At 53.9% G+C, this 17,383-nt stretch overlaps 2 protein-coding genes across 4 annotated transcripts in view; one reads left to right on the forward strand and one right to left on the reverse strand.

Moving 5' to 3' along the window:
* DDB1 (damage specific DNA binding protein 1) overlaps nucleotides 1-2,977 on the reverse strand; it is a 36,395-nt gene extending 33,418 nt beyond the window's left edge. The window contains exons 1-2 of the mRNA XM_010384945.2: nucleotides 2,745-2,977; nucleotides 1,388-1,536 (exon numbers count right to left, since the gene is read on the reverse strand). Of these exons, the coding sequence (XP_010383247.1) occupies nucleotides 1,388-1,536; nucleotides 2,745-2,805 (210 nt within the window). The 5' untranslated portion in view covers nucleotides 2,806-2,977. The remainder of the gene's footprint in view (nucleotides 1-1,387; nucleotides 1,537-2,744) is intronic.
* TKFC (triokinase and FMN cyclase) lies at nucleotides 2,829-17,024 on the forward strand. 3 transcript variants are annotated; one of them, XM_030917685.1, is made up of 19 exons: nucleotides 3,059-3,167; nucleotides 4,216-4,297; nucleotides 4,468-4,579; nucleotides 7,809-7,998; nucleotides 8,920-9,030; nucleotides 9,108-9,289; nucleotides 11,253-11,331; nucleotides 11,640-11,729; nucleotides 12,280-12,314; nucleotides 12,393-12,477; nucleotides 12,574-12,663; nucleotides 13,463-13,579; nucleotides 13,974-14,093; nucleotides 14,254-14,391; nucleotides 15,363-15,469; nucleotides 15,565-15,668; nucleotides 15,813-15,846; nucleotides 15,959-16,048; nucleotides 16,453-17,024. In XM_030917685.1, the coding sequence occupies exons 3-19, from the start codon at nucleotides 4,577-4,579 to the stop codon at nucleotides 16,603-16,605; spliced, it is 1,728 nt and encodes a 575-aa protein (XP_030773545.1). In that variant the 5' UTR covers nucleotides 3,059-3,167; nucleotides 4,216-4,297; nucleotides 4,468-4,576; the 3' UTR covers nucleotides 16,606-17,024. The 3 variants fall into 3 exon arrangements, with proteins under 3 accessions (XP_010383248.1, XP_030773546.1, XP_030773545.1); XM_010384946.2 differs by lacking the exon at nucleotides 4,216-4,297 and having other exon boundaries at nucleotides 2,829-3,167; XM_030917686.1 differs by lacking the exons at nucleotides 4,216-4,297; nucleotides 15,813-15,846 and having other exon boundaries at nucleotides 2,829-3,167; nucleotides 16,453-16,586.
* The last annotated feature ends 359 nt before the right edge of the window (nucleotides 17,025-17,383 follow it).

Here is a 17,383-nt window from a genome sequence, read left to right on the forward strand (position 1 = left end):
AAATTCTTTAAGAATTTTCCAAATTCTTCTCTCCCTAAAGAGAAAATACATGGTGAGCTTGTAACCCACATTAGGTACACATACACCCTAAGGGCATGTACAAAAAGCCAGAACTGAAGCTGGTAAACATCTATTTCTCACTTTCATTATTCTCCATCTCTCTGTTCTATATACAAAGTCTTCATCTATTTCAATCTCAAGCTAATCTCAATAATCCCGTTCAAATTCTGAAAGATGAATGTAATGCCTCCTCCACTCCTCTCCAAGTATTTGAAGAAAGAGAAAAAAAATGTGGGAATAACAACGTAAGCTAAAATGGATCAACAAAGTCTTACTTATTTAACACAGACTCCAAAAAATTACTGTTTTGTTCAAAGGGTTATAATTAAAATTTTGAACCCACTGCTTTCTTGCCAGATTCAGTTAAGACATCATAAAGGAATGTAGTGGTGATTTGGGTGAATACATTTGCACTAAAATAATAAAAATACTGATGGTAATTTTTTGTTGTTGTTGTTGTTTGGTTCTTTTTTTTTTTTTTTGAGATGGAGTCTCGCTCTGTCACCCAGGCTGGAGTGCAATGGGCACCATCTCTGCTCACTGCAACTTCCGCCTCCTGGGTTCAAGCAATTCTCGTGCCTCAGCTGCATGCCACCATACCTGGCTAACTTTTGTATTTTTAGTAGAGACAGGGTTTCACCATGTTGGCCAGGCTGGTCTCGAACTCTTGACCTCACGTGATCCACCCACCTTGGCCTCCCAAAGTGCTGGGGTTACAGGCGTGAGCCACCACATCCAGCCTGGTAACTGTTAACATAACTTTAAATACTTGCTATATGATAGGCCCTGTGTTACTGAATCATTTCATCTTCACAATAACCCAGGGAACTTGATCTGAAAGGTGCCTTAAGTGACACCTAAAGTCAGAATTAACAAGGAATGAAGCCAGGACTGCCCCACTCTGTAGCCTATCCTCTGAAACAAACTGCTTTAATCTCTGTCTCCTAAGGAAGTCAACTTCATAAATGTTTCCTAATAAATCTCTCCTTTTACTTCTAGAAAGCTTGGTCAAGAGTACATACTGAAATTTGCCATCCAAAGAGAGAAAAAAGAGAAGAGAGTTTCTCTCCTAAGGTATATTCCACCCATCTCAAGAATTCGCAAAACAACGTAACACAGCCCAGGCACGGTGGCGCATGCCTACAATCCCTCAGCTACTCTACTCCAGAGGCTGAAGCGGAGGGATTGCTTGAGCCCAGGAGTTCAAGACATCCTGGGCAACACTGCGAGACACTCGTTTCAAAGAAAATAAATAAACAAAAATAACATAAAACAACCTACAACCAACAGTTCTCCCTCCACTGCTTGTCCCAACTGCAACACTTACCTTGGGCCTGAAAAGCTCCATGACCGCAATCTTCCCGTACATGCCCACCTCTTTGACGGGCCGAAGCCCCTCGGCAGTGACCACATAGATCTCTAATCTCGTGTTTTTGGCAATCAACAGGTTTAAGTCTTCGGCTGAAGTAAAGTGTCCTGAAAGAACAGACCCTCTAACTTTTGAACTCAGGGGAAGGGCCTCCCATCCCTTCAAAATAATCCTATCACTTATGTCTAAATACCTCCAAAATTCTCATTTACTTCACATACTTCTCCAACTCCCTCCAGGTACTCCCCTTATCATCATACCCAGCACCTCAAAGAGTCTCAGTTCACGCATTCAACAAAGCTACTTTCTTAATCAGACTAAGAAAACTGGACTGGACCTAAGAGCCGTGTCCTCCAACTGACAATGACTGCGTAATCCCTTCTCATGGCTCTCGTCCCTCAAATTTTACTCTTCCTATTACAGTTACAGTGGCAGGCTCTAATTGAGAATGCCGGAGAAAGTGTTCATTTCTTCATCTAAAGTCTCACAAAACTTTTATCTGACAGACCAAGTCAAATGAAAAGTCCCAGAGCTTTACATGAAAACACTGTTTTGTCCACACCCCCTGCCCTCCTGGTAGACTACCAATACCCCCACCCACACTCAGCTACCTCCAACTCTGAAAAACAGTTTTGTTTTGGAATCGTGATTAGGGTGTATATAAACATGCAAGCTTGGGGTCTGCATATTCAGCTGAGAATGTGGGTTAAGAGGACTCTTCCCGGTTCTGGACTTCGGTGTCCTTAAGAGTCCAAGCGCATCGTCAATAAGGAAAACCCAGCACTGGGCCAGGCAAACCAAACCCTCTTCTCCAGCACGGCCCTCATGTAAACAACCGCCCCAGGCAAAGGGGTTAGCCTGAAGAGGGCTCCTCTCCCTCTCTGGGATAATGCGGGCATTCCTCACATCCCTCCACCTCCTGGGGCCCCCCAGACTTCCCCACAGGAAAATCCTGACCCCAAAGTCGCCATTACCACCTCCCTTTTTCCCGGCCACAGGAGGCCAATCTTCCGGCCCAAACAACACCGCACAACCAACTCACACTCCTCTGTCTCATTGGGCCCGCCCTGTCCTCGAGGCCAAGTGACCTCCCCAGGACGAAAGGGGACCCTTGAGAGCGGCTTCCAACCCCCAAAAAGCGCGTACTGGGACGGCTCTTTCGAGGTCGCGGGGTTGGGGAGGTTCCTCGGCCGCCAGGGCCTTCCATTAGCCGGGCCGACTCCTGCCCGGCCGCCCCGGGGGCCGCGGGCCTCCCTAGGCCGCGGCTCCCCCCAGCTCCCTCCCTCGCCGGGGTCTCCGGCCCCGGCAGCCTCACCGGTCACGCAGCCGTTCACGGCGGTGGGCTTCTGGGCCGTTACCACGTAGTTGTACGACATGTCGAGGCTTAGAGCGGCCCGTCGGGACGCGAGCGCGACACTAGAGAGACGGACACAAGCGAAGAGACAGGTGGCCCCCAACAGCGCGCAGCGAACTCCACTGCCGCTGCCTCCGCCCCAGAGACACGTTGCAGGCCAGAGCGGCCGGGGCGCGGGGCATCACGGGACGGCCTCACCTGGCCTCTTGGAGGACTCCCGAAGCCCGAGGCCGCCAACCGAAGGAGGCCCCGCCCCCAGAGGCGCCGCCTCGCCTCTTTCCGCCAGCGCCCGCAGGACCCGGATGAGAGCGCACCACTGGGGGGTCCCCGGGAAGTCGTGGAGCCTGCGGAGGTGGCGGTTGCGGCTGTGAGCTGGCGGGGGAGGTGCGCCAGTGTCCACGGAGCTCTCCCGCGGACTCCCCACCCTGTTCCGCGCCCTTTGCCCTTCCCCGCATCCAGTCCTCCTCCTTCCGTTGCTCCAGGAGCCCTCGGGGCTGTTCCTCCTTTTGGAACGGGAAGGACTGCGGAGGCCTAGAGAGGGAAGGGAGACGACCGCTATTCGTGCACATCCCAGACTAGAACCTTGCCTGCCTTCCTTTCACTCTCTCAGTTCCTCCAGATCCAGCTGGTGCCCTCGCCTGACGTTAGAACGACCACCGGCTCACCTCCTCCCTTTTGCGCGTTGATACTTCAGACTTAGAAGGGCCCCCTCCCTGGTCTGCTTGCCCAACGTGATTGGTGCCTCTATTACTCTACAAATTCGAACCTCAAACATAAAACCAACATTTCTCCGTAGGGAACCTTAATGAGCCAGGAGGGCAGTCAGCCCTGCAGCCTCCAGGGTGCCCCACATCCAACAGGCTCCTCGGGAACAAAAGGAGAACCACGTGGCTTGGCACACTCGCAGAATGCCAGAGAGGAGCCAACCCCCATTTTACAGATGGGGAAGCTAAGGCTTAGGGAGGAATTGGTTTACCTAAGACCCTCCCCCCAACCCCAAGTAGGCGGAGGCAGAGTTATGTTGATTCTTCCTGTTGTGCACCCACACAGAGGCCAACACGCAGCTGAACCAGGCTGAACTGAGGAAAGCTAGAACGTCATCGTGGTTTATGTCTTACCTTTCCCACAGCAGAGACTCTGCCTGACTTTGGAGACATGGAATTATCAGTAGTAAACACACATTCCTGGTAGAAAAACTAGACAGGGATTTAGATCCTGGCTCTTACCTGTATGACCTTGGACAAGTCCCTAGAGCTCTCTGAGTCTGTTTCCCAGAAGTAAAATGGGTCACAAACCTGGCTAGCTCCCCCCATTCCCTGCCCTATTGGTGCCAAGGACAGTGAGGGCAAGCGTGTGAAGAGCTTCGTTAACTTTTTCACTGCATGTGATGCCCGTGTAAAAGATAGTTATTCTGAGGATCATTGTTCTTTAGTGATGAAGTGGGTGCTGTTCCTGGCATAAAGGGAGCCCTGTGCTTGACATGGATTGATCTGTCTTCTGGCAGCCAAATGCAGGTGTGAACCTTGGTCAACCCCACACTCTTCTCCATCCATAGCCCATGTACTAGAGTTTGGACTTGGACCGAAGTCTGGGGCAGCTCCCTAATTACTAGAGCGCTGAAGCTTGATTGTGCCAGTCGGCCGTGAGTGCCTTCTGCAGCTTATATCATTACCCACTCCTGCAGGTGCTGCTGCTGCCTCCACTGTACTCAGACCCAGGTAGCACAGGATTGTCCATCCTCCAGCAGCTCAGTGCAACGGTGTGAACTCAGCCTGTTTCAGAGCCTCCCCACCATGGTGAGTCATACAGGGCCGGGGCAGGGGAATGGCAGCATGGTCTCAAAGCAGGATCCCGGCCTTGGGCATGCTAGAGCTCCTTACACCTTGACTGAGAGATGCTACTACCTCCTGAGGCTCACGGGTGAAGAGAGAGGGTCATCCTCTCTCCCAGGGCCTGATCCCTGCTTTTCTTCATTTCCTGGAGGCCACTGGTCCCAGCCAGGCCTGGGGCTGCAGCCTCTTGAGTCCCTTCAGAGCCGTTGTGCCCCCTATCTGGGTCTTGCATTCAAAGTGAAACAGTAACAGTTACCTGCTCTGTAATAGATACTGTACCAGTCACAGAAGGAACCATGAAGAATGATCATGTGACTGTTCCTAACCTTGGGGCTTATGTGGGCCGGTCTGGAGCTGGGATCTACAGTGTGGGAGCCTGGCCATGTCCTTGGGCTTTGCTCCAGGCCCACTGATTTGAATCAAAACAAGCCTTGAACATATCTGGTTTCAAATTTCAGCCTGCCACTGACCAGCTGCATCACCTTTTGCAGAAGATTTGACCTGTCTGAGCCTCTTTCTTCATCTGCATTACAAGGCAAATTAAGGCCTATCTCTAGTGGTTGTGTGGTGTTGATCAAGCAGAGTCCTGGAGGCCTCACTTGACTTCCTTTCCTTTTCCATCCTCTCAGGCCACTGAAACCAGGGATAGCACTGGTCCCTAAACCCTCCTCTGGCTCTGGCAGAGGGATTGTTGAAAATCTCAGGCAAGACAGATTATCAAGATGGGGAGCAGGCCACTTTCTTGGAGGGTAGTGGTGCTGGAGGCTGGGCTTGGAGTGAGGCCAACTCACAGCTTCATTGTATGTTCCAGTCCCTGATAGGCTCTGAGAGCCACAAGCCCATGCCCTTTCTAGGGCAACCTCTGTCACCCTCCACCTCCCTCCAGCCCCTCAAGAAAGCAGCATAATATGGCCAAAAGGGAACCAGCTTTGGAGCCAGGCAGACCTGGACACCTGCTGGCTGTGTGACCTCGGGCAAAATCGTTTAACTGTGCCTCAGTTGCTTCACTGGGCTCATCTTTCCTCCATAGGGTTGTTGGGAAGTTTGTTTTTTTTGTTTGTTTGTTTGTTTGTTTTGAGATGGAGTTTTGCTCTTGTTGCCCAGGCTGGAGTGCAATGGTGCAGTCTCGGCTCACTGCAACCTCTGCCTCCCAGGTTCAAGTGATTCTCCTGCTTCAGCCTCCCGAGTTGCTGGAATCACAGGCATGCACCACCATGCCCAGCTAACTTTGTATTTTTAGTAGAAATGGGGTTTCTCCATGTTGGTCAGGCTGGTCTTGAACTCCCAACCTCAGGTAATCCACCCACCTTGGCCTTCCAAAGTGCTGGGATTACAGGCATGAGCCACCACACCCGGCTTGTTGGGAAGATTAAATGAGACATGCTCAAAAACACTTAGAACTGAGCCTGGCGCTTAGTCACTGCTCGGCAAATGGAACCAATCTTATTCTTCTTGCTCCCTACAGACCTAGGCGACTCTGAAGCAGGTGGTTTAGCCCTGGCCCTGGCTGGATGCAGGACAGGTTGGCAGGGAGGCAGCAGAGCCAAATTTTGTACAAAGGAGCTGGTGCTAGCCGGGTCAGGAAGAAGCCACAGCCAGAAGTTCACCTTGCCAGGACCTGGCTCAGCTGCAGGTTCCCACTGTGCCACCAGGTGGCGGTGGGAGCCCAGCCCTCTGAGTCCAGGTTGCGCCCCAGTCTCTGTCTTCAGGACAAAACCAGGGGCTGCAGCCCTTGTTCAGCCCTTGTTCAGGCTTTTCACAGCCTGTTTGAAAAAGGGAGTCGCTTCCTGTGATTGAGTTTCCACTATATCACGGGCGTATACTCTGTTCTAGTAAATGCCTATTTTACAGAGGAAGAATTATAGCTCCCAACAATGATGTTATCTTCCCTGAGTTCCTGCAGCTAATCAGAGGCAGAAGTGGGATTTGAACCCAAGTCCCTGTAACAGCAGAGCTCAAGCCACGCTCCATTCTGGCCCCCACGCTGCTCACTCCTATCTGCACCCCGTATCCACTCAGTCAAACCTGGCGGTGCTGCTCTGCAACCCTCCACCAGCCTGCCCACAACCCTTCCTGAGGCTGCCTGTGGCCAGCCCTCTCCTCCTTACCCCTCCCTGCTGGTCAACCATGCTTCCTGGCACCACCACACTATTCACTCTTCCAGGCCTTGGCTTATGCTCCCCCTCTGCCTGGAAGAGCCTCCCTTTTCCCTCTCCTCATGCCTCCTGCGCCCTTTTGCCTACCCCGATCCTGCTTATCCTTCACAGAGACCTCCAGGCCCCTCAGGAGGCTGTGGCCCCTCCTCCATGCTCCCATGGTGCACGTGCACTCCTCGCGTAGCAGTGCCCACCACATATGGTTGTGACCTCTGCTGTGTTTCCCCTGAGGGCAGGAACAGCGTTGTTATCTCTTTTTTTATTTCTGAGATGGAATCTCACTCTGTCACCCAGGCTGGAGTGCAGTGGCACGATGACAGCTCACTGCAGCCATGACCTCCCAGGTTCAAGCGATCCTCCCACCTCAGCGTTCCCAGTAGTGGGACTCTAGGCATGCACCACTATGCCTGGATCATTTTTCATATTTTTTGTAGAGATGGAGTCTCATGTTGCCTAGGCCAGTCTCAAAGTCTTGGGCTCAAGCGATCTGCCTGCCTCAGCCTCCCAAAGTGCTGGGATTACAGGCATGAGCCACTGCACCTGGGCCGTTATCTCTACACACTGTCTAGCGCTGGGCCTGGCATGGCAAGAGGCTGGGGAAATGTTTGTCCCACATTGGAGCACCAGGGAGCAGCGGTGGCTGTGAAACCTGCTCAGCTCCTCCCCCAGCATTGGAGCCTCAGCCTGGGGCTTTTCTTCCTTTTGACAGAAGAAGGTGTTGGGCCCCAGTTTTATTAAAATATTTTACACTGCAGACAGCAACTCCCCCATTTTCTTTGTATTGCAGCCATTTTTTCGAATAAATTGAAGGTATGATGCAAGACACTTCATAAATTAGGTACTGAATAGAAAGTCACACATTATTGAAAACTCACAGAAATATCCACCTAAGATGTCGCCCAACTCAAGCAAGTCCTGCGCTCCTGGAGTTCCTAGGTGGATGTGGGAGAGGGGTCTACACCACAGCAGTGTGGCTGGGCAGGATGGAGGGGTCTGTGCTGACCACATTCTGACATCTTCTCACTCCTCCCCTGCAGACCTCCAAGAAGCTGGTGAACTCGGTGGCTGGCTGTGCTGATGACGCCCTTGCTGGCCTGGTGGCCTGCAACCCCAACCTGCAGCTCCTGCAGGGCCACCGCGTGGCCCTCCGTTCTGACCTGGACAGCCTCAAGGGCCGGGTGGCACTGCTGTCGGGTGGGGGCTCTGGCCATGAGCCTGCCCATGCTGGTGAGTACCCTGGGGTGGGGCAGGGGGTACTGGTGGAGTGGACAGGGCCTCCTGTGAGATCCTCAGTGCTGCCATGAGGTGCAGGACAGACCCCAGCCCAGAGTCAGGAACTGGGGCCGATTCCCACTCTCCCACTCCCTCTGGCTGGGATCAGGGGCCCATCACGGCCTCTCTGAATCTGTTTCTACATCTACAAAACTATGAAGTTGGGCCAAACAATCCCTCAAGTCCTTCTGGCTCTGAGAGTCGGTGATTCCATGAATCTTCTGGACCCTCCAGGCCCAGCAGACCCACCCCCTCTTCCATGAAGGCTTCCTGACTCTTCCAGCCTAGAGTAGCACCCCTCTTCTGAATTCCCACCTGCCGTGCCCCACACGTGGAGCCAGGGACGCGAACTCTCCTTGAGGGCTGCTGGAGGGCAGGGACTAGGATGCATATCATTTGTCCCCTTCCTGTCTTCCTTCAGCAAAATCCATTCATTCGGCAAACACTCATGAGCCCATTGTGTACCTGGCACTGTACTGGGCACTAGGGATACAGCAATGAACCAGACAGGCAAGGTCCCTGCCCTCGTGGAGCTTTTATTCTACTTAGGGGAGATAGACAATAGCCAGGTAAACACGAAAGTAAATGAGATCATTTCAGAGGGTGCTAAGTGACTTAGTACAGACAGTAAAACAGGGCAGAGGAACAGTGAGTCCCTGGGGAGGGAGTTGGTGACTGCTTCAGGCTCGAGGTCGCAGAAGGCCTCTCTACGGTGCCTCCTAGGAAGGAGTCAGCCATTTGAAGACCTGGGGGATCTCTGAGCACCAAGCACACAGTAGGGCTCACCAAACCATGACCCCCCAGAGCGTGGGAAGCCCCAGTGACTATAGGCGTGAGTCCCACCTGGCATGCTCACTCCACCCCTTCCACCTCCAGGTTTCATAGGGAAGGGGATGCTGACCGGAGTCGTCGCAGGAGCCGTGTTCACCTCCCCAGCAGTGGGCAGCATCCTGGCAGCCATCAGGGCAGTGGCCCAGGCCGGCACAGGTAAGCCTGGCATGCAGGAGGGGCTGCAGCGGGGAGGGCACAGTAAGCGCGCTGAGCCCTGCCGGCTGCTCCCGCAGTGGGGACCCTCCTCATCGTAAAGAACTACACTGGGGATCGGCTCAACTTCGGCCTGGCCCGGGAGCAGGCCCAGACTGAAGGCATCCCGGTGGAGATGGTGGTGATCGGGGATGACAGCGCCTTCACCGTCCTGAAGAAGGCAGGCCGGCGGGGGCTGTGTGGCACGGTGCTTATACACAAGGTGGGCTTCCATCGGAGATGCAGAGACTGGCCAGCCCCTTTCAGCCTTCCCTTGCCTGGCAGCACCCTATAACTGGACCTTTCCAGCCCTTCCCCAAGAAGCTGCTTCTTTTTCTCCAGTGTTCCCTGATCTCAGAAGGCCCCGCCATCCCCTCAGCTACCTAAGCCCAGATATAGGCATTTTCCCAGACTCGTCCCCTTCTCTTCTCCACACCCAATCAGTTGCCCAGTTCTGGCACTTCTACTCCCAAATGTATATAACACACATTCTCCTCAGACTCCGCCCTCCTGCTTTGCCTTGGTTCGGGGGTCATCTGCTCATGCCTGATGGCTGCAGCCACCTCCTCACTGGGCTCCCCTGCCTGCTTCCTGCCTTCTGGCCTTGCTCATCCATTCTTCACACTACTGCCAGTGGTGTCTTTTTAAAATGTGTATCTGGGTCGGGCGCGGTGGCTCAAGCCTGTAATCGCAGCACTTTGGGAGGCCGAGACAGGTGGATCACGAGGTCAGGAGATCGAGACCATCCTGGCTAACACGGTGAAACCCTGTCTCTACTAAAAAAAATATAAAAAACTAGCCAGGCAAGGTGGCGGACGCCTGTAGTCCCAGCTACTCGGGAGGCTGAGGCAGGAGAATGGCGTGAACCCGGGAGGCAGAGCTTGCAGTGAGCTGAGATCCAGCCACTGCACTCCAGCCTGGGCGGCAGAGCCAGACTCTGTCTTAAAAAAAAAAAAAAAAAAAATGTGTATCTGACTAGGTTAATCCACTGAAAGCCTTTTTGGGTCCTTGGAATCAACACAAGCCCTCACCCCAGCTCCCTGACTCCCCACCTTCATCTCCTATCATCCCTGCCTTCCTCTTTTTAAATTTTCTTTTATTTATTTATTTTTTATTTATTTTTCTTTTGAGACAGACTCTTACTCTGTTGCCCAGGTTGGAATGCAGTGGCGCAATCTTGGCTCACTGCAGTCTCTGCCGCCCAGGTTTAAGCGATTCTCCTTCCTCAGCCTCCCCAGTAGCTGGGATTACAGGCGCCTGCCACTACGCCTGGCTAATTTTCGTATTTTTAGTAGAGATGGGGTTTTACCATGTTGGCCAGGCTGGTCTCGAACTCCTGACCTCAAATGATCTGCCCTCCTCGGCCTCCCAAAGTGCTGGGATGACAAGCGTGAGCCACTGTGCCCGGCCATCGTTGCCTTCCTCTTATGGTCCATTCATGCCATCTCCTGTACCTGCCAGGCTGTGGATCATCTCTGGCTTTGCTTATGCGGTGTCTGTGGCCTGGAAAATTCTTTCCTTGTCCAGCCTCCTTTTGGCCTGGCTAACTCCTACCATTCTGCAGAGGCCCAGCTCTGATGTCTCCCCACCTGGAAGGCTCTCCCTGATCTACATCCTCCCACTATCCTGAGCTGGCTGGCAGCCCCTCCTAGTGTAATTGTAATTACCACCTCACATAAATTTTCCATCTGTGTGTCTGCTTCCCTACCCTCTCTCCAGGCTGTGAGTTCTTGAAGGTGGGGATTGTGACTTCGTTGCCTTTTTTCCTTTTCAGCATATACTAGATGCTTGGTAAAAATTGGCTGGCTGGATGGATGGATAGATGGGTAAAGTGACCCACAATAGCAAGGCTATGGGAGAGAGAACTCTGGAACTCTAGAGTTGGGAAACTGGCCACCCACTGGCTGTGTGACATTGGACAAGTCACCTCCCCTCTCTGGGTCCATTTCCCCATTTGTAAAGTCTCTTCTGACTCCAACAGACTAGAATTCTTAAAGATCTCTGGCAGGTACAATGTGAATGGCAGGAGTTTGCTCTTCTGCCCTAAATGTGATGGGCCAGGTTGACTGTGGAAATCCTAAGAGGTTCCCCCTTCCCGACAAGAAACTCACCCCCTGCCTGTCTTCTACCCCATGTGGTACAGTGATACCTGCCCCGCTGGGGCTTTTAACTCTGTGTGGCTGCAGGTGGCAGGTGCTCTGGCCGAGGCAGGTGTGGGGCTGGAGGAGATCACAAAGCAGGTGAACATGGTCGCCAAGGCCATAGGTGAGTGCCAGCCTGGGAGTTGGGGAGGAGAGTGGGGAAGGTTGGGACAGCCCTGGGACAAGGAGCAGGTTCCTGTTGGCTGTCTAGCGGTGCTCCCCGGGTTATTTCCCAGGGGTCTAGGGAAGGTATCCCTGGGGGAGCTCCTGGGGACTGGTGGCCTTGGGTACCATGGCTGAGTGGAGAGTCCGGCAGGCTTTCTCAGAGAAGAGGGTGTCTGTGGGCAGGACTTCTGAGATGCTGCTGCCGCCCTTCCTGATGCCCAGTGCTGAGAGTAGAACAGTCATCCCTTCATGCCTTGTTTCTCATAGGTACCCTGGGGGTGAGCTTATCCTCCTGCAGCGTCCCTGGTTCCAAACCCACCTTCGAGCTCTCAGCCGATGAGGTGGAGCTGGGCCTGGGTAAGCTTGTGGCCACCCATCCCAGCCCTGCCTGCCCCTTAGCCCTGGACTTTGCCCACCTTGTATACCCTGAGAGCCATCAACCTGGTCCTCTCCCCAGGTGGTCTTAGCATTTTTATCTGGGCATTTGAGGCCCAGCCTGGCCCAACCTGCCTGATTCCTACCTGCTTTGCCATCTATACCCAGGGCTCTGGCCATGTGGAGCTCTGTACGCTGCCCACCTCCTTGACTTTGCCTACCATTCCCAGGTCCTCCTGTCCCTGCCAGAATACACCCTTCTTTCAAGGGCTCTTCAAAGATCACCTGGCTGCAAAGCTTTCTGCTTCCTCCCCTGTGCTTCCACCTTGACTACCTCTAATTAAAGCTATCTCCACCACCAAGCCACGAGCTCCCAGAGAACAGAGAGCATGTTTTTCATTATTCTGTCCATTTCCATCCCCGACTCCCGCCCACTTACTGTGTGAGTCCAGCACTGTGTGGGCCCTTGATAAAAACAATGAGCAAATCCCCAGGCCCTGAGTGGGTCAGCAGTGACCACATCTATCCACAGGGATCCACGGGGAAGCTGGTGTGCGCCGGATAAAGGTAAGTGGTCACCCTGGCACAGGCCACCCTAAGGCCAAGGCGTCCCAGATGCAGCTCATTCCTGGCTCCCTGTGACAGATGGCAACTGCTGATGAGATTGTGAAACTCATGCTCGACCACATGACAGACACCACCAATGCGTCCCATGTGCCTGTGCAGCCCGGTGGGTAGCCTCTCGCCCACGTCTCCCAACCCTTCCTACACCTCTGGGCAGGAGACGCCCAGAGGGTCTCACCTGGGGTGTCATGTCTACCCACAGGCTCTTCAGTTGTGATGATGGTCAACAACCTGGGTGGCCTGTCATTCCTGGAACTGGGCATCATAGCCGATGCTGCCGTTCGCTCCCTGGGTGAGCCATGCATTGGGAAGGGGAGCCTGCAGCCCTCTGGAAAGGGCTGAGGGAGGGCCTTGTGATGGCAGAGAACACGGACTGTGCGTCAGATAAGCCTGAGTTAAATCGTCTCTCTGCCACCTCATTGCCGGATACCTTGAGCTTCTGTTTGTTTTTGTTTTTTTTTTTTTTTTGAGACGGAGTCTCGCTCTGTCACCCAGGCTGGAGTGCAGTGGCCGGATCTCACTGCAAGCTCCGCCTCCCGGGTTCACGCCATTCTCCTGCCTCAGCCTCCCGAGTAGCTGGGACTACAGACGCCCGCCACCTCGCCCGGCTAGTTTTTTTGTATTTTTTAGTAGAGACGGGGTTTCACCGTGTTCGCCAAGATGGTCTCGATCTCCTGACCTCGTGATCTGCCTGTGTCGGCCTCCCAAAGTGCTGGGATTACAGGCTTCAGCCACGGCGCCCGGCCTGTTTGTTGTCTTGTCTGCAAATTGGGGGTAATAATAATGGTACCTGCGTTATACCGTTGTTGTGAGGATTAAGTGAGATTAAACATATGTAAGACACTCAACACAGCACCCAGCACCTGGCACAAACTGAGTAAATGAGACCTGTCATTATCTGCCGTGAAGTAGGGGACACCTCCAGGGAACATGGTCATTTGTGGGGTTGAGGGATGCCTGCCAGGAGGAAATCAGGCCATCCCCGTCCTGACCTCAGTGCCCAGCTTCCAAGGTCCTTGCTTTTCTGTTGTTTTGTTTCTTTCCCTGATGCCCATTTTTCCCTTCTGGACCGCCATGCTGTGGTATTGCAGAGGGCCGCGGGGTGAAGATTGCCCGTGCCCTGGTGGGCACCTTCATGTCAGCACTGGAGATGCCTGGCATTTCTCTCACCCTCCTGCTGGTGGATGAGCCTCTCCTGAAACTGATAGGTGAGACTGGGAACCTGGGGTCACCCAAGCCAGGGCTCCTTGTAGCTGGAAGGAGCCAGGGAGACTTGGAGACTCCATCAGGGCTGACCGTGACAATCAGGGCTCTGCAGCCTGTGAAGAAGGACCTTTCTGGGCTTCTCCCGCCTTCTCCAGCTGTCACTGGTACTAGGAGGAGTTGGTATTAGGATCCTCCTCAGATAGGCCTGACCCTTTCCCCAGGGACCCTCTCTCCATACCCCTGTACACAGTAGGCACTCAGTCCATGCTTGTTGAGGTGGACTCCCTCCAGGGCTGCTGAGGGAGCCAGTCCACCAGGGCCAGGATGGGGGGTCCAAGCCCTGCTGAATCCCTGGCTGGACAGCCATGTCTAAGAGAGTTATCTTGCTGCTCTTAGATGCTGAAACCACTGCAGTAGCCTGGCCTAACGTGGCCGCAGTCTCCATTACTGGGAGGAAGCGGAACCGGGTAGCCCCTGCCGAGCCCCAGGAGGCCCTTGATTCCACTGCTGTAGGAGGTACCAACTCCTGCCTCTAGGGAAGGGACAGGCTTCCCAAAGGATGCAGGGGTATGCGGTGGGGTGGGTAGGGGCCCTGGCACCCACATCTCCCACCCCAGTCAAGTGTGGTTGTGAGAAGGGCCTGGTGGACCTGTTCTTCACCATCCTCCCTTTCTAGGCTCAGCCTCAAAGCGGATGGCGCTGGTGCTGGAACGGGTGTGCAGCACCCTCCTGGGCCTGGAGGAACAGCTGAATGCCCTGGACCGGGCTGCTGGCGATGGCGACTGTGGCACCACCCACAGCCGTGCGGCCAGAGGTTGGTGCCAGGGACTTTTCCAAGTTAGGTCATCCACAAAACCCTAGCCCCCCTTCCACCTGTTGCCTTGAAGACAGGGACTTTTTTTTTTTTTAAGAAGGAGTCTTACTCTGTCACTGGGCTGGAGTGTGCAATGGCGTGATCTCGGCTCCCTGCAGCCTCCATCCCACCGGGTTCAAGCGATTCTCCTGCTTCAGTCTCCCGACTAGCTGAGATTACAGGCGTGCGCAAACACGCCTGGCTAACTTTTGTGTTTTTAGTGGAGGCAGGGTTCACTATGTTGGCCAGGCTGGTCTCTAACTCCTGACCTCAAGCCATCGCTCACCTTGGCCTCCCAAAGTGCTGGGATTACAGCATAAGCCACTGCACCTGGCCGACAGTGACCTTCTTAACAGCACAAATGTAGGAGGTTATTATCTTAGAATTAAATGAAATCCTTCACAGTGAATAACTTACAACTCAACCAAAACTTATTCTGTTGTCCTTATTTTTCTCAGTTTACCCAGACCAGTGAAAAGCTCTTAACTGTCCAGCATCATTCATTTGAGAAAAAGGTATTTGGTGTCTGCCATGGGGCAGGTACTGCTCTCAACTGTGGATACAGTAGTGAACAGAGCAGACAGAAATCACTGCCCTCATGGCTTATGTTCTGGGTGGAAGACAGTCAACAAGATAAATCAGTAAAACACAGAGGATGTTAGCACAAAGGGCTAAGGAGAAAAAACCAAGCCAGGAAGCAGAGTACACAGTGTCAGGTGGAGGGGCTTCGAGGCAGGCTTCACCTCCCCAGGCCCCTTTGGGTTATACAGTCCAGCCCCTCTCTAGACTGCACACTGAATGTGGAAAGGGATCTTGGGAAGCCTTCATTTCACCTCCCTGTCAGCCTTTTCCAGCCGTCATTGGTGCTGGCTGGAAGTCTGGCAGATGGCGGGAGGGTCTCTGAATTCCTCCCCGTCTCTCTGTGCCTGCAGCAATCCGCGAGTGGCTAAAGGAGGGCCCACCCCCTGCCAGCCCTGCCCAGCTGCTCTCCAAGTTGTCTGTCCTGCTCCTGGAGAAAATGGGAGGCTCATCTGGAGCGGTGGGTGCCTGGGGGCTGAAGGGCTGACAGGGAGGTGGCTGGGCCGGCTGGGGTCCAAGCCAGCACCACATGCTCAACGTTCTCATCCTCCCCAGCTCTATGGCCTGTTCCTGACTGCGGCTGCCCAGCCCCTCAAGGTCAAGACCAGCCTCCCAGCCTGGTCTGCTGCCATGGATGCCGGCCTGGAAGCCATGCAGAAGTGAGCCAGAGCCTTGTGCATCAGACCAGGGGTGGGCTGGGGGAGGTGGTTGGTGACATCTGCCCCCCGCCAGGCCCTAGCCCCACCCTCAGAGTGATTCCCTTGGTTCCCTATAGTGAGCCTCTTTCATTCTCTCCCTGCTAGGTATGGAAAGGCTGCCCCAGGGGACAGGACTATGGTGTGTACTCAGGCTGTGGCCCTAGACCTTTCTCCTTTTGAGCCTGTAAGCCCTAAAGAGCACCCTCAGTTGCAGGGCCTGTGCTCAGCCCCCTTTCCCTCACGTTATCCAGCTGGATTCTCTGTGGGCAGCAGGACAGGAGCTCCAAGCCTGGAAGAGCCCAGGAGCCGATCTGTTGCAAGTCCTGACCAAAGCAGTCAAGGTGAGTGAGGCTGGGCCCAGCCACCCAGGGAGACAGGCTTCTATTTACCAGACTCCTGTCTCCATGTGACCCTGAGCAAGTTAATAACCTTCCTGGATCACAGTTTCCTTTTCTGTACAATGGAGATGAGCACCTCTCTCAGAAGGTGGTTATGTGGCTAAGGAAACATGTAGAGCCCCGCACACTGCCTGGGATGTGACAGGGCCTCAGTGAATGGTGACCCTTTTCCCTGCTGGAAGTAGATGAGAGGTAACTTTCCATTTGGTGACAGAGCAGAGGGTGCTGGCAGAGCCAGGGCAAGAGCGTGCAGGGCCAGGCTGCACGGCAGAGACGTTCTGTCCATGGCAGGAAGGAGGAGGCCTGATGGCCTGCCCTTGAACCTGCTCCCACACCCCATCCCCCAGAGTGCCGAAGCTGCAGCAGAGGCCACCAAGAATATGGAAGCTGGAGCCGGAAGAGCCAGTTATATCAGCTCAGCGCGGCTGGAGCAGCCAGACCCCGGGGCAGTGGCAGCTGCTGCCATCCTCCGGGCCATCCTGGAGGTCTTGCAGAGCTAGGGTGTGTGACTGCCTCCCTTGGCCTCAGCTCCTCTCACTGCTGTGCTGAGGTGGCCTTTGTCACTTCTTTCTGCCTTCCAACCGTCACCTTCCCCTGGCCTGGCTCCATTGGCCCACTCTCTAAGTTGAGCAGGAAATCCTCCACCAAGCTTCCAGAACTACAGACAGCACCCAGAGCGAGCTGGAGTGGGTCCCCGTGACTCTCCAGCATGCCCTTTCCCTTTGTGAGAGGGTGGAGTCGCTGGGTCACGCCCTCCCCTGCCAGTTCTGGGCTTCAGAGATAAGGCATTTTCCTTGTGCAGCCTTTATTTGGCAATCCTAATTTGGTTTTAAGACTCCCTGTGAAATGTCTTCTGCACCTTAATCCCAATGAGCATAGAAAAGAAAGTTAATAAACTATAATACATGGAAGCAAGAAAGCCACTGCCTCCTCTGAGGGACCTTTTCCCGTGCATGTAAACAAAGGGGCCCACAGCCCTGGCTGCAGGCATCATGACCCATCTTCTACCAGGCAGATCTTTATTACCTGAGCCCCTAAATCAGTGTCTCCTCAGCTGGGCTGCTTCCACTGAGACCCCCGACCTGTCCCTTTTCCAGTACACACACTTGATTCGTGTAAGAATGGTAGAAAGGCTTTTCTCAGCATCGAATTAACAATTCAGTGGCTCCTCATGAGTCAAATGGGCATTTGGGACACCAGAAGGAAAATAAATCATCATAGTCTAAGGTTCAGTTGTAGATCAGAAAATGCAGCCAGGCCGGGCATGGTGGCTCACAC

The sequence above is a fragment of the Rhinopithecus roxellana genome, chromosome 15, assembly GCF_007565055.1.
Source record: "Rhinopithecus roxellana isolate Shanxi Qingling chromosome 15, ASM756505v1, whole genome shotgun sequence".
NCBI lineage: Eukaryota > Metazoa > Chordata > Mammalia > Primates > Cercopithecidae > Rhinopithecus > Rhinopithecus roxellana.

Bases quoted from the DNA above. Each gene is read 5' to 3' on its own strand.
- TKFC (XM_010384946.2), top strand. The intron at 13,580-13,973 runs GTGAGACTGGGA...TGCTGCTCTTAG, and splicing joins GCCTCTCCTGAAACTGATAG to ATGCTGAAACCACTGCAGTA. The intron at 14,094-14,253 runs GTACCAACTCCT...CTCCCTTTCTAG, and splicing joins TGATTCCACTGCTGTAGGAG to GCTCAGCCTCAAAGCGGATG.